The following is a 16,236-nucleotide window of genomic DNA, read 5'->3' on the forward strand; positions in this document are numbered from 1 at the left end:
TGGGATTATAAATCACTATAAACACTGAGAGTGGGATTATAAATCATTATAAACACTGAGAGTGGGATTATAAATCACTATAAACACTGAGAGTGGGATTATAAATCACTATAAACACTGAGAGTGGGATTATAAATCATTATAAACACAGAGAGTGGGATTATAAATCATTATAAACACTGAGAGTGGGATTATAAATCACTATAAACACTGAGAGTGGGATTATAAATCATAAACACAGAGAGTGGGATTATAAATCATTATAAACACTGAGAGTGGGATAATAAATCATTATAAACACAGAGAGAGGGATTATAAATCATAAACACAGAGAGTGGGATTATAAATCATTATAAACACTGAGAGTGGGATTATAAATCATTATAAACACAGAGAGTGGGATTATAAATCATTATAAACACTGAGAGTGGGATTATAAATCATTATAAACACTGAGAGTGGGATTATAAATCATAAACACAGAGAGTGGGATTATAAATCATTATAAACACTGAGAGTGGGATTATAAATCATTATAAACACAGAGAGTGGGATTATAAATCATTATAAACACTGAGAGTGGGATTATAAATCATAAACACAGAGAGTGGGATTATAAATCATTATAAACACTGAGAGTGGGATTATAAATCATTATAAACACAGAGTGAGATTATAAATCATTATAAACACTGAGAGTGGGATTATAAATCATTATAAACACTGAGAGTGGGATTATAAATCATTATAAACACTGAGAGTGGGATTATAAATCATTATAAACACTGAGAGTGGGATTATAAATCATTATAAACACTGAGAGTGGGATTATAAATCATTATAAACACTGAGAGTGGGATTATAAATCATTATAAACACTGACAGTGGGATTATAAATCATTATAAACACTGAGAGTGGGATTATAAATCATAAAAACCAGAAATTTATGTACAGTATGTATGTAGGGTATGTAGTATGTATGTAGTGTGTACTGTATGCAGTCTGTATGTAGTGTGTATGCAGTGTATGTAGTGTATGTAGTATGCGTATAATGTATGTAGTACGTACGTAGTGTATGTAGTATGCATGTAGTCTGTATGTAGGTTGTATGTAGTCTGTATGTAGTGTTGAGGGCATGGCTATAAAATGCAAACAATCATTTTGGACCCGAAGGCCAAAGTTTTTTTGCAGTGGACCCACCATCCAACACAGAGTCCGAACAGCTTCAACTATTATTTTTTCACAGTGGTGGTCCATCAGGGTCAGCAAGTCCTTCTCTGCTGGCCTAAACAGCAGTGATCTGAATCACTGACTTGCATTTTAATATATTTAAGACATTTTCCATGAATGTGCATCAATAGTGCAGGCGCCCGGAGCTTAAAATAAGTGGCAATGAATCTGTTCCATTAACCAATCAGATTTCGAGTTGGCGTCACTGGGGCCATCTAGCGGGCGTACGATTACGTCAGCAATTTGATTGGATAACTGGAGTAGTCCGAGGCAGTGACCCGCCCATATACAGTGTTTCTATATTCGCTGTGTCTCATTTCGGATGCTGCGTCCTCCGGAGATTGCAGTTTGCTGCATACGGCATCAAGAATGTCTTTTTTGAGAAAAGTAACCGTAATAAAATGGACTATTCCTTGTGAGGTGTGAAATACTGTAGACTAATTTCTTTTTACTTTGTTATTTAACGGGTGATTAGTATCTATTGCCGTGGCGTCCAGGGGCGATTCTAGAATTTTCATTTAAGGGGGCCTCAGCCCCCATTGACACACACACACACACACACACACTTGTCCTCTGATCCTCGCTCTGTGACGCCACGGTCTGCGGATTGAAGAACGCGCTGAAAGACGGGGAGGAGCCGAAAGTCTGCTGCCGTTTTCATATGAAATTTAAAGGGGACTGAGGAGATCACCAATTTGTGTAGAGTTTATGGAGAATCTCAGAATTTTAGGAGGGTTGAGTAGAAATGTTAGGGGGGTTAAAGCCCCCCTAAAAATGACCTAGCAATGCCCATGGTGGCATCATAATGATGGTATAGAGGTGGATAAATTCAGGAAGGACACCAGTGAAGGCCTAGTGAAATGCACGGTCTGCCACTGTTTTTTCATCATTTCTACATTTAGATCTAGAAATTAAAATGGTTGTATCTTCAAGTCTGAAATGTGACACAGGATTTTTTTTTATTTAATATTTGAAAAGAGTTTCATCTTCATGTTCACAATAACACAATGTTGTCATTTAGCTCTGAGGTTTTATGACCACTTATAAAATAAAAAATAAATAGTTTAAAAAAAGAAAAAGTAATATTTGTTGAGACAAATGTGTGTGAGGCGAGACTCTTCTGATAGAAGAAGAGAGACACTGTAAAAATGGTGTCATCAAATCAGGATGGTTTTCTGTATAATACTGGAGTTGATTGAAATGTTCGTAGCTCTCTAATGTATCTGCATTACATTCAGGGATCTATATTAAAGAGCTCTGAGTGTGTCCAGGAAAGGGTTAAAGTGCTCGGACACAGGGGCCAGGAGGAGTGTCTGATGCTGCAGCAGGGGCGGAGTCGTCTCCTGCAGTCGTCTCCAGTTTCAGAGTGAAAGTTCCCAGTTCACTCAGACACGACGCTCTGAGCCTGAACCCTGCTCAGATCAGCATGGCGTCACATCCAGCCTCAATCCAGCTGTTTCTACAAAATATCCTCTTCTCTGACGTGACCCTCACGGCACACTCACATGTCCACAGCTTCCAAGCATCTGAGAGTTAAACCTGATGATGTGCTGCGAGTAAATGATTGATTCATCAGCAGACTTTCGTCAGCTCTGTACTTTGGACTTTTTTTTTTTCATGATGGCTGATAAGATCTGGAGGAAGAGCTGCGAGTTCTTCGGTAGTAGAAGTCCTTTCTTTGGAAGAAGACTTGTGGAGAGTAAGAGTGAGTGAGTAAAAGGCTGAAATGATCACAAAAGAAATCACATGTAGGCTATAGAGTTGCAGTTTGTGAAGTGAACACAGACAGATTTCACTTCAGAAACTCATAATGAAGGTTTTGATGTTTACTGTAATGTTTGTGGTTCCTTTGTTTACAAACTGGGTTGTCAAAGAAACTCACAAATAACTTCCTCGATTGTTTTACTGATTCATCTCACAAGTGAATATAGCTGATATCCTGCTGCAGTGATGGATTTTGTCTAATATTTTGGTCTTTTTGTCCTGTTGCCTTGGCGTAAGAGTTCTGTCCATCCTCCTCCGCTAGCTCCTCAACAGCGGCAGTCAGGAAACTGAAGATGAAACTATGCTGAAGGATTTCTAACATATTTTTAATAAGGAAGGAGGAGAAGATGTTAAAATCCAGAATATGTATAATATCCCTTCCCACAGAGTTTAGGAGCTCTGACCTTTGACTATAAAAGACTCTCTGTTTTGTTTGTTTTTGTAAAATGAGTGAAAACTTCTTCCTGTCTGTGTGGGTGCTGGAGCAAAAAATAGTTCCAGATCTTTTTCTAAGTGAAATGTATCTTCTCTTTCTCTTTTACAGTGTGGAGGGGGAAGTGCAGAGCAGTGAGCCGTCCTCTTCGCTGGACTGTGGTAAAGGTTATGGCCCCCTGACCCACAGCTCCTCCATCAGCCCTGACCATTTCGAAGGCTTTGGGTACGGCCAGAACACTCAGGCCGGTCCTCAGCGTCCACGAAGACCCAAACTCCAGCACTCTCAGTCCATCCTCCGCAAGCAAGCCGAGGAAGAGGCCATCAAACGCTCACGCTCGCTCTCTGAAAGCTATGAGCTCTCCACGGATCTGCAGGACAAGCAGGTATAGCTAAAACTATAAATCACACACCTCCTCATTATTCTGCTTCTTCTTCTTAACCTGTTCCATGGGTTCTTTCAGGTGGAGATGTTAGAGAGGAAGTATGGCGGGCGCTTTATCAGTCGACATGCTGCTCGCACCATCCAGACAGCATTCCGGCAGTACCAAATGAACAAGAACTTTGAACGTCTCCGAAGTTCCATGTCTGAGAACCGGATGTCCAGGCGCATCGTTCTGTCCAACATGAGAATGCAGTTTTCTTTTGAGGGACCTGAAAAAGGACCAAGCTCATTTTTTGAAGGGAAACAGTTATCTCTGAGGGAGGAAGGAACTCCTGAAGCAACGAGCGAGTGTGGAGATACGGTTCCCCTCCACGTGGCTGCGCCATCAGCTCCAAGCGACCTCAGTGACACCATTACAGAGCTGGAGAATGCTTTCTCTCGGCAGGTCAAATCACTGGCTGAGTCAATCGATGATGCTCTGAACTGTCGTAGTCTCCATGAAGAGGACCAGGAACCAGAGCAGGTTCTGGACATGCAAGGTGAGCTGTCCTATCAGGTCAAACCCACTAACAGCTCAGATCAGCACAAACTGGACGAGATGATGGCTTCGTACAGCGGCGTTACGCTTTTCATCGATGAGGAGGATCTTTGTCCTCCTGCTCAGCTCTCGCATGCGGTGGATCCACCGTCCAGCACAGAGTCCAATCAGCATGCCATCAACTCCTCCCAGGAGTACTGGCCCATGGACACCAAGGAGGACAAAATAGACATGGACACCAGCTGCCGCAGCACCCCATCCGTCAACTGTCAGGAACCACGGCTTTGTGTGGACCATCTCCCGCTCCTGACCATCGAACCTCCCAGTGACAGCTCTCTGGAAATCAGCGACCGCTCTGAGTTTGACTCGGTCAAGAGGCAGAATGTTTATGAGCGGACTACAGCTGGACCTCAGGCCACTTCCAAACACATCAGGCACAGTCTACCTCCCAGAGTGTCCTCCCTGTCCCGGGATGAGGATCCCATCAGGCACCGGCATCTGGAGAGCCATCTGGCCATCAACGGGAACCGACAGAGCAAATCAGAATCAGACTTTTCTGACGGCGACAATGACAGCATCAACAGCACAACAAACTCCACCGACACCATCAACTGCAGTTCCGAGTCATCTCGGGACAGCATGAGGGAGCAGACACTCAGCAAACAGACGTACCACAAAGAGACACGGAACAGCTGGGATTCTCCGGCTTTCAGTAACGACGTCATCCGCAAGCGTCACTACCGCATCGGCCTCAACCTGTTTAACAAGTAGGTACCCCGCTTTCTACTCGCCGGATTTATCATTAATATAGAAGCTCTTGTTCTTTCGTTTTAAAAGATGATAGCAAACACCTTCATAACTGTGTTAGCAGTAACAACGTCACAGCCACACACAACCACTAACTTCTTCCCGGAATAACACAAACACAACACACTGACTCCAGCATCACTAACACACACCACAGATATTACGGTATAAAGATATAAAAACATGTCACGTGTTTCAGGGTGGAGTTTAAAATTCTGTTATTGTTGTACACACACTTCCGGGCGAGTAAAGACTACAGCCATGAAAATAATCACAAAATGTTCTGCCTGTGGTTCCACCACAAGTCTCAACAAGTGCTTCAAAAATAAACTCTCAGAAATATCTATAGATTCTTCACAGATAAAAGGTGTAGGAGTCAGGCTTTCCATGGGTTCTGTTTTAAAGGGTTCTAAAGACAGGAAGAGGAACACTCTATATGTGTTGTATATGAATATGTGTTGTTTGATCTATATTTATTTTTGCAGTAAAGACTCTTTAGTGCAGCTTTTTTAAGACTTTTTTGGATATTTATTGATGTGAACTGTGTGTGAAGACACTGATAATCGTACAGTTTAACCAATTATACAAAATGCATGCAAGAATACTTATATAAATATGTTCATCTGTACCATCACACTGAAGTGTTACTACATGTGTAAAGTGATGAACTCTAATCCACACCAAGTTCCCTTCTCCTTTTGTTTTAATAATCTGTTGAATTGTTTTCAGCAGCTGACAAAATTCCCCAGTTCAGAAAACCACGTCTCTGGGAAATAAATAAAGCACTTACAGTAACAGCTCTGTCACTGAGAGGACAATGTGGGAGAAATGAATACCTTCTGCAGTTAAATGGAAGTGGGATTGTTTTCTAACCAGAGAGAGAGAGAGAGAGAGAGAGAGAGAGATTTTATTACATTTTTATGGATGGAGTCGATTCAAAGCTTTGGTCTTTCATGTAGAGGAAGCGCTGAACTGTAACTTTCTGGAAAGTTCATCACAGTGCTGCTGAGTTCTGGATTCTGATTGGTCAGAAGGTTAACTTCATTTTCACAGCTACAACTTACAGATTTACACGAATATGTGTTTATACCTGATAGAGAGAGAGAATAAAGAGAGACTGCTGAGGGGATGAGTGTTTATACCTGATAGAGAGAGAGAATAAAGAGAGACTGCTGAGGGGATGAGTGTTTATAGCTGATACAGAGAGAGAGAATAAAGAGAGACTGCTGAGGGGACGAGAGTTTATAGCTGAAGAGAGAGAGAGAATAAAGAGAGACTGCTGAGGGGACGAGAGTTTATAGCTGATAGAGAGAAAGAATAAAGAGAGACTGCTGAGGGGACGAGAGTTTATAGCTGATAGAGAGAGAGAATAAAGAGAGACTGCTGAGGGGACGAGTGTTTATAGCTGATAGAGAGAGAGAATAAAGAGAGACTGCTGAGGGGATGAGTGTTTATAGCTGATAGAGAGAGAGAATAAAGAGAGACTGCAGAGGGGATGAGTGTTTATACCTGAGAGAGAGAGAGAATAAAGAGAGACTGCTGAGGGGATGAGTGTTTATAGCTGATAGAGAGAGAGAGAGAAAAAGGGACTGCAGAGAGGACGAGTGTTTATAGCTGATAGAGAGAGAGAATAAAGAGAGACTGCTGAGGGGACGAGTGTTTATAGCTGATAGAGAGAGAGAATAAAGAGAGACTGCTGAGGGGATGAGTGTTTATAGCTGATAGAGAGAGAGAATAAAGAGAGACTGCAGAGGGGATGAGTGTTTATACCTGAGAGAGAGAGAGAATAAAGAGAGACTGCTGAGGGGATGAGTGTTTATAGCTGATAGAGAGAGAGAGAATAAAGAGAGACTGCTGAGGGGACGAGTGTTTATAGCTGATAGAGAGAGAGAGAAAAAAAGGGACTGCAGAGGGGACGAGTGTTTATAGCTGATAGAGAGAGAGAGAGAGAATAAAGAGAGACTGCTGAGGGGATGAGAGTTTATAGCTGATAGAGAGAGAGAATAAAGAGAGACTGCTGAGGGGATGAGTGTTTATAGCTGATAGAGAGAGAGAATAAAGAGAGACTGCTGAGGGGATGAGTGTTTATAGCTGATAGAGAGAGAGAGAATAAAGAGAGACTGCTGAGGGGACGAGTGTTTATAGCTGATAGAGAGAGAGAATAAAGAGAGACTGCTGAGGGGATGAGTGTTTATAGCTGATAGAGAGAGAGAATAAAGAGAGACTGCAGAGGGGACGAGAGTTTATAGCTGATAGAGAGAGAGAATAAAGAGAGACTGCTGAGGGGACGAGAGATTATAGCTGATAGAGAGAGAGAATAAAGAGAGACTGCTGAGGGGACGAGAGTTTATAGCTGATAGAGAGAGAGAATAAAGAGAGACTGCTGAGGGGACGAGTGTTTATAGCTGATAGAGAGAGAGAGAAAAAAAGGGACTGCTGAGGGGACGAGTGTTTATAGCTGATAGAGAGAGAGAGAGAATAAAGAGAGACTGCTGAGGGGACGAGAGTTTATAACTGATAGAGAGAGAGAATAAAGAGAGTCTGCAGAGGGGATGAGTGTTTATACCTGATAGAGAGAGAGAATAAAGAGAGACTGCTGAGCGGATGAGTGTTTATAGCTGATAGAGAGAGAGAATAAAGAGAGACTGCTGAGGGGACGAGTGTTTATAGCTGATAGAGAGAGAGAAAAAAAAAGGGACTGCAGAGGGGACGAGTGTTTATAGCTGATAGAGAGAGAGAGAGAGAATAAAGAGAGACTGCTGAGGGGACGAGAGTTTATAGCTGATAGAGAGAGAGAATAAAGAGAGACTGCTGAGGGAACGAGTGTTTATAGCTGAAGAGAGAGAGAGAGAGAATAAAGAGACACTGTTGAGGGGACGAGAGTTTATAGCTGATAGAGAGAGAGAATAAAGAGAGACTGCTGAGGGGACGAGTGTTTATAGCTGATAGAGAGAGAGAGAGAATAAAGAGAGACTGTGGAAGGGACGAGTGTTTATAGCTGATAGAGAGAGAGAATAAAGAGAGACTGCTGAGGGGACGAGTGTTTATAGCTGATAGAGAGAGAGAATAAAGAGAGACTGTGGAAGGGACGAGTGTTTATAGCTGATAGAGAGAGAGAATAAAGAGAGACTGCTGAGGGGACGAGTGTTTATAGCTGAAGAGAGAGAATAAATAGAGACTGCTGAGGGGATGAGTGTTTATAGCTGAAGAGAGAGAGAGAATAAAGAGAGACTGCTGAGGGGACGAGAGTTTATAGCTGATAGAGAGAGAGAATAAAGAGAGACTGCTGAGGGGACGAGAGTTTATAGCTGATAGAGAGAGAGAATAAAGAGAGACTGCTGAGGGGATGAGTGTTTATAGCTGATAGAGAGAGAGAGAATAAAGAGAGACTGCAGAGGGGACGAGTGTTTATAGGTGAAGAGAGAGAGAGAATAAAGAGAGACTGCTGAGGGGACGAGTGTTTATAGCTGAAGAGAGAGAGAATAAAGAGAGACTGCTGAGGGGACGAGAGTTTATAGCTGATAGAGAGAGAGAATAAAGAGAGACTGCTGAGGGTACGAGTGTTTATAGCTGATAGAGAGAGAGAAAAAAAAGGGACTGCTGAGGGGACGAGTGTTTATAGCTGATAGAGAGAGAGAGAGAATAAAGAGAGACTGCTGAGGGGACGAGTGTTTATAGCTGATAGAGAGAGAGAGAAAAAAAGGGACTGCTGAGGGGATGAGAGTTTATAACTGATAGAGAGAGAGAATAAAGAGAGTCTGCAGAGGGGATGAGTGTTTATACCTGATAGAGAGAGAGAATAAAGAGAGACTGCTGAGGGGATGAGTGTTTATAGCTGATAGAGAGAGAGAGAATAAAGAGAGACTGCTGAGGGGACGAGTGTTTATAGCTGATAGAGAGAGAGAAAAAAAAAGGGACTGCAGAGGGGACGAGTGTTTATAGCTGATAGAGAGAGAGAGAGAGAATAAAGAGAGACTGCTGAGGGGACGAGAGTTTATAGCTGATAGAGAGAGAGAATAAAGAGAGACTGCTGAGGGAACGAGTGTTTATAGCTGAAGAGAGAGAGAGAGAGAATAAAGAGACACTGCTGAGGGGACGAGAGTTTATAGCTGATAGAGAGAGAGAGAATAAAGAGAGACTGCTGAGGGGACGAGAGTTTATAGCTGATAGAGAGAGAGAATAAAGAGAGACTGCTGAGGGAACGAGTGTTTATAGCTGAAGAGAGAGAGAGAGAGAATAAAGAGACACTGTTGAGGGGACGAGAGTTTATAGCTGATAGAGAGAGAGAATAAAGAGAGACTGCTGAGGGGACGAGTGTTTATAGCTGATAGAGAGAGAGAGAGAATAAAGAGAGACTGTGGAAGGGACGAGTGTTTATAGCTGATAGAGAGAGAGAATAAAGAGAGACTGCTGAGGGGACGAGTGTTTATAGCTGATAGAGAGAGAGAGAGAATAAAGAGAGACTGTGGAAGGGACGAGTGTTTATAGCTGATAGAGAGAGAGAATAAAGAGAGACTGCTGAGGGGACGAGTGTTTATAGCTGAAGAGAGAGAATAAATAGAGACTGCTGAGGGGATGAGTGTTTATAGCTGAAGAGAGAGAGAGAATAAAGAGAGACTGCTGAGGGGACGAGAGTTTATAGCTGATAGAGAGAATAAAGAGAGACTGCTGAGGGGACGAGAGTTTATAGCTGATAGAGAGAGAGAATAAAGAGAGACTGCTGAGGGGATGAGTGTTTATAGCTGATAGAGAGAGAGAGAATAAAGAGAGACTGCAGAGGGGACGAGTGTTTATAGGTGAAGAGAGAGAGAGAATAAAGAGAGACTGCTGAGGGGACGAGTGTTTATAGCTGAAGAGAGAGAGAATAAAGAGAGACTGCTGAGGGGACGAGAGTTTATAGCTGATAGAGAGAGAGAATAAAGAGAGACTGCTGAGGGTACGAGTGTTTATAGCTGATAGAGAGAGAGAAAAAAAAAGGGACTGCTGAGGGGACGAGTGTTTATAGCTGATAGAGAGAGAGAGAGAATAAAGAGAGACTGCTGAGGGGACGAGTGTTTATAGCTGATAGAGAGAGAGAGAAAAAAAGGGACTGCTGAGGGGATGAGAGTTTATAACTGATAGAGAGAGAGAATAAAGAGAGTCTGCAGAGGGGATGAGTGTTTATACCTGATAGAGAGAGAGAATAAAGAGAGACTGCTGAGGGGATGAGTGTTTATAGCTGATAGAGAGAGAGAGAATAAAGAGAGACTGCTGAGGGGACGAGTGTTTATAGCTGATAGAGAGAGAGAAAAAAAAAGGGACTGCAGAGGGGACGAGTGTTTATAGCTGATAGAGAGAGAGAGAGAGAATAAAGAGAGACTGCTGAGGGGACGAGAGTTTATAGCTGATAGAGAGAGAGAATAAAGAGAGACTGCTGAGGGAACGAGTGTTTATAGCTGAAGAGAGAGAGAGAGAGAATAAAGAGACACTGCTGAGGGGACGAGAGTTTATAGCTGATAGAGAGAGAGAGAATAAAGAGAGACTGCTGAGGGGACGAGAGTTTATAGCTGATAGAGAGAGAGAATAAAGAGAGACTGCTGAGAGGACAAGAGTTTATAGCTGATAGAGAGAGAGAATAAAGAGAGACTGCTGAGGGATGAGTGTTTATAGCTGATAGAGAGAGAGAGAATAAAGAGAGACTGCAGAGGGGACGAGTGTTTATAGGTGAAGAGAGAGAGAGAATAAAGAGAGACTGCTGAGGGGACGAGTGTTTATAGCTGATAGAGAGAGAGAATAAAGAGAGACTGCTGAGAGGACGAGTGTTTATAGCTGATAGAGAGAGAGAGTAAAGAGAGACTGCTGAGGGGACGAGTGTTTATAGCTGATAGAGAGAGAGAATAAAGAGAGACTGCTGAGAGGACGAGTGTTTATAGCTGATAGAGAGAGAGAATAAAGAGAGACTGCTGAGAGGACAAGAGTTTATAGCTGATAGAGAGAGAGAATAAAGAGAGACTGCTGAGGGATGAGTGTTTATAGCTAATAGAGAGAGAGAGAATAAAGAGAGACTGCAGAGGGGACGAGTGTTTATAGGTGAAGAGAGAGAGAGAATAAAGAGAGACTGCTGAGGGGATGAGTGTTTATAGCTGATAGAGAGAGAGAATAAAGAGAGACTGCTGAGAGGACGAGTGTTTATAGCTGATAGAGAGAGAGAATAAAGAGAGACTGCTGAGGGGACGAGTGTTTATAGCTGATAGAGAGAGACAGAGAATAAAGAGAGACTGTGGAAGGGACGAGTGTTTATAGCTGATAGAGAGAGAGAATAAAGAGAGACTGCTGAGGGGACGAGTGTTTATAGCTGATAGAGAGAGAGAATAAAGAGAGACTGCTGAGGGGACGAGTGTTTATAGCTGAAGAGAGAGAATAAATAGAGACTGCTGAGGGGATGAGTGTTTATAGCTGAAGAGAGAGAGAGAATAAAGAGAGACTGCTGAGGGGACGAGAGTTTATAGCTGATAGAGAGAGAGAATAAAGAGAGACTGCTGAGGGGACGAGAGTTTATAGCTGATAGAGAGAGAGAATAAAGAGAGACTGCTGAGGGGATGAGTGTTTATAGCTGATAGAGAGAGAGAGAATAAAGAGAGACTGCAGAGGGGACGAGTGTTTATAGGTGAAGAGAGAGAGAGAATAAAGAGAGACTGCTGAGGGGACGAGTGTTTATAGCTGATAGAGAGAGAGAATAAAGAGAGACTGCTAAGAGGACGAGTGTTTATAGCTGATAGAGAGAGAGAGTAAAGAGAGACTGCTGAGGGGACGAGTGTTTATAGCTGATAGAGAGAGAGAGTAAAGAGAGACTGCTGAGGGGACAAGTGTTTATAGCTGAAGACAGAGAGAGAATAAAGAGAGACTGCTGAGGGGACGAGTGTTTATAGCTGATAGAGAGAGAGAGTAAAGAGAGACTGCTGAGGGGACAAGTGTTTATAGCTGATAGAGAGAGAGAATAAAGAGAGACTGCTGAGGGTATGAGTGTTTATAGCTGAAGAGAGAGAGAGAGAATAAAGAGAGACTGCTGAGGGGACAAGTGTTTATAGCTGAAGAGAGAGAGAGAATAAAGAGAGACTGCTGAGGGGACGAGTGTTTATAGCTGATAGTGAGAGAGAATAAACAGAGACTGCTGAGGGGACGAGTGTTTATAGCTGATAGAGAGAGAGTAAAGAGAGACTGCTGAGGGGACAAGTGTTTATAGCTGATAGAGAGAGAGAATAAAGAGAGACTGCTGAGGGGACAAGTGTTTATAGCTGATAGAGAGAGAGAATAAAGAGAGACTGCTGAGGGGACAAGTGTTTATAGCTGCTAGAGAGAGAGAGAGAATAGAGAGAGACTGCTGAGGGGATGAGTGTTTATAGCTGATAGAGAGAGAGAGAGAGAGAGAGAGAGAGAGAGAGAGAGAGAGAGAGAGAGAGAGAGAATAAAGAGAGACTGCTGAGGGGACAAGTGTTTATAGCTGCTAGAGAGAGAGAATAAAGAGAGACTGCTGAGGGTATGAGTGTTTATAGCTGAAGAGAGAGAGAGAGAATAAAGAGAGACTGCTGAGGGGACAAGTGTTTATAGCTGAAGAGAGAGAGAGAATAAAGAGAGACTGCTGAGGGGACGAGTGTTTATAGCTGATAGCGAGAGAGAATAAAGAGAGACTGCTGAGGGGACGAGTGTTTATAGCTGATAGAGAGAGAGAGTAAAGAGAGACTGCTGAGGGGACAAGTGTTTATAGCTGATAGAGAGAGAGAATAAAGAGAGACTGCTGAGGGGACAAGTGTTTATAGCTGCTAGAGAGAGAGAGAGAATAAAGAGAGACTGCTGAGGGGATGAGTGTTTATAGCTGATAGAGAGAGAGAGTAAAGAGAGACTGCTGAGGGGACAAGTGTTTATAGCTGATAGAGAGAGAGAATAAAAAGAGACTGCTGAGGGTATGAGTGTTTATAGCTGAAGAGAGAGAGAATAAAGAGAGACTGCTGAGGGGACAAGTGTTTATAGCTGAAGAGAGAGAGAGAATAAAGAGAGACTGCTGAGGGGACGAGGGTTTATAGCTGATAGAGAGAGAGAATAAAGAGAGACTGCTGAGGGGACAAGTGTTTATAGCTGATAGAGAGAGAGAGAGAGAATAAAGAGAGACTGCTGAGGGAACGAGTGTTTATAGCTGAAGATAGAGAGAGAATAAAGAGTGACTGCTGAGTGGATGAGTGTTTATAGCTGATAGAGAGAGAGAATAAAGAGAGACTGCTGAGGGGACGAGAGTTTATAGCTGATAGAGAGAGAGAATAAAGAGAGACTGCTGAGGGGACGAGTGTTTATAGCTGAAGAGAGAGAGAATAAAGAGAGACTGCTGAGGGGACGAGAGTTTATAGCTGATAGAGAGAGAGAATAAAGAGAGACTGCTGAGGGTACGAGTGTTTATAGCTGATAGAGAGAGAGAAAAAAAAAGGGACTGCTGAGGGGACGAGTGTTTATAGCTGATAGAGAGAGAGAGAGAATAAAGAGAGACTGCTGAGGGGACGAGTGTTTATAGCTGATAGAGAGAGAGAGAAAAAAAGGGACTGCTGAGGGGATGAGAGTTTATAACTGATAGAGAGAGAGAATAAAGAGAGTCTGCAGAGGGGATGAGTGTTTATACCTGATAGAGAGAGAGAATAAAGAGAGACTGCTGAGGGGATGAGTGTTTATAGCTGATAGAGAGAGAGAGAATAAAGAGAGACTGCTGAGGGGACGAGTGTTTATAGCTGATAGAGAGAGAGAAAAAAAAAGGGACTGCAGAGGGGACGAGTGTTTATAGCTGATAGAGAGAGAGAGAGAGAATAAAGAGAGACTGCTGAGGGGACGAGAGTTTATAGCTGATAGAGAGAGAGAATAAAGAGAGACTGCTGAGGGAACGAGTGTTTATAGCTGAAGAGAGAGAGAGAGAGAATAAAGAGACACTGCTGAGGGGACGAGAGTTTATAGCTGATAGAGAGAGAGAGAATAAAGAGAGACTGCTGAGGGGACGAGAGTTTATAGCTGATAGAGAGAGAGAATAAAGAGAGACTGCTGAGAGGACAAGAGTTTATAGCTGATAGAGAGAGAGAATAAAGAGAGACTGCTGAGGGATGAGTGTTTATAGCTGATAGAGAGAGAGAGAATAAAGAGAGACTGCAGAGGGGACGAGTGTTTATAACTGATAGAGAGAGAGAATAAAGAGAGACTGCTGAGAGGACGAGTGTTTATAGCTGATAGAGAGAGAGAATAAAGAGAGACTGCTGAGAGGACGAGTGTTTATAGCTGATAGAGAGAGAGAATAAAGAGAGACTGCTGAGGGGACGAGTGTTTATAGCTGATAGAGAGAGACAGAGAATAAAGAGAGACTGTGGAAGGGACGAGTGTTTATAGCTGATAGAGAGAGAGAATAAAGAGAGACTGCTGAGGGGACGAGTGTTTATAGCTGATAGAGAGAGAGAATAAAGAGAGACTGCTGAGGGGACGAATGTTTATAGCTGAAGAGAGAGAATAAATAGAGACTGCTGAGGGGATGAGTGTTTATAGCTGAAGAGAGAGAGAGAATAAAGAGAGACTGCTGAGGGGACGAGAGTTTATAGCTGATAGAGAGAGAGAATAAAGAGAGACTGCTGAGGGGACGAGAGTTTATAGCTGATAGAGAGAGAGAATAAAGAGAGACTGCTGAGGGGATGAGTGTTTATAGCTGATAGAGAGAGAGAGAATAAAGAGAGACTGCAGAGGGGACGAGTGTTTATAGGTGAAGAGAGAGAGAGAATAAAGAGAGACTGCTGAGGGGACGAGTGTTTATAGCTGATAGAGAGAGAGAATAAAGAGAGACTGCTAAGAGGACGAGTGTTTATAGCTGATAGAGAGAGAGAGTAAAGAGAGACTGCTGAGGGGACGAGTGTTTATAGCTGATAGAGAGAGAGAGTAAAGAGAGACTGCTGAGGGGACAAGTGTTTATAGCTGAAGACAGAGAGAGAATAAAGAGAGACTGCTGAGGGGACGAGTGTTTATAGCTGATAGAGAGAGAGAGTAAAGAGAGACTGCTGAGGGGACAAGTGTTTATAGCTGATAGAGAGAGAGAATAAAGAGAGACTGCTGAGGGGATGAGTGTTTATAGCTGAAGAGAGAGAGAGAATATCTCAGTAATATCTGGAGCTTATAATATTTACAAAAATATATCTATGGCTCCTACAGCCAGAGTGTGGTGTTGTAGTTCCGTCAGACGGTGGCGCTGGACTTCATTCTGCTCCTCCCTCCAGATGAAAACACACAAGAAACTTTGTGCCTTTTATCCGTTTACGTCCACGTGTGTCACACGACAGTCTTCATTTCTGTTCTGCAGAGGGTTTATTGGCCAGTTTTCATGGATCAGGTGGGAGATACTGTACCTTTCACCCAGCACCTCATTTCAGATATAATGAGAAAAAAAAGTCAACTGAGATGTAAGTTAAGGTGATGTAAGAAAAATAAAACGATGAGGACGTCGAAGAGCTTAATGAAGAAGAGTGTAGCAGTGACAAAATACATTAAGCACTTTTGGTTCTTCTGAGTCAAAAAGAACGCTGGTCAAATCCTGCTCAAACATTTTATACAGTGTTTCCTGTTTGTAATGCACACCATAGCAGCCATAACATTATGACCACCTGCCTAATATTGTGATGGACCCCTTTTGCCTGCCCTTTTGCCAGCCCTGACCCATCAAGGCATGGACTCCTCTAGATCCCTGAAGGTGTGCTGTGGTATCTGGATCACCAAGATATTAGCAGCAGATCCTTTAAGTCCTGTAAGTTGTGAGGTGGAAACATCCATGGACCAACTTACAGGACTTTTGATAGATACTGACCACTGCAGACCGGGAACACCCCACAAGAGCTGCAGTTTTGGAGATGCTCTGATCCAGTGGTCTAGACATCACAATTTGGCCCTTTTGGTCAAATTCACTCAAATCCTTACACTTGTCCATTTTTCCTGCTTCTAACATCAACTTTGAGGACAAAATGTTGACTTGCTGCCTGATATATCCCACCCACTAACAGGGGCCATGATGAGGAGATACTCAGTCTTATTCACTTC

The 16,236-nt window shown here is 42.8% G+C and overlaps 1 protein-coding gene across 7 annotated transcripts in view; it reads left to right on the forward strand.

The window, feature by feature from the left end:
- Positions 1-16,236, forward strand: part of iqsec1a (IQ motif and Sec7 domain ArfGEF 1a) — a 137,300-nt gene that overhangs the window by 104,298 nt on the left and 16,766 nt on the right. For 6 of the 7 annotated variants that reach the window (XM_058409155.1, XM_058409161.1, XM_058409160.1 and 3 more), the window contains 2 exons: positions 3,540-3,813; positions 3,892-5,117. In XM_058409155.1, the coding sequence (XP_058265138.1) occupies positions 3,540-3,813; positions 3,892-5,117 (1,500 nt within the window). Of the gene's footprint in view, positions 1-2,279; positions 2,941-3,539; positions 3,814-3,891; positions 5,118-16,236 lie in introns of those variants that run through there. The other variant, XM_058409156.1, reaches the window with a different exon arrangement.

This window comes from Hemibagrus wyckioides, linkage group LG15 (assembly GCF_019097595.1).
Source record: "Hemibagrus wyckioides isolate EC202008001 linkage group LG15, SWU_Hwy_1.0, whole genome shotgun sequence".
Classification (NCBI taxonomy): Eukaryota; Metazoa; Chordata; class Actinopteri; order Siluriformes; family Bagridae; genus Hemibagrus; species Hemibagrus wyckioides.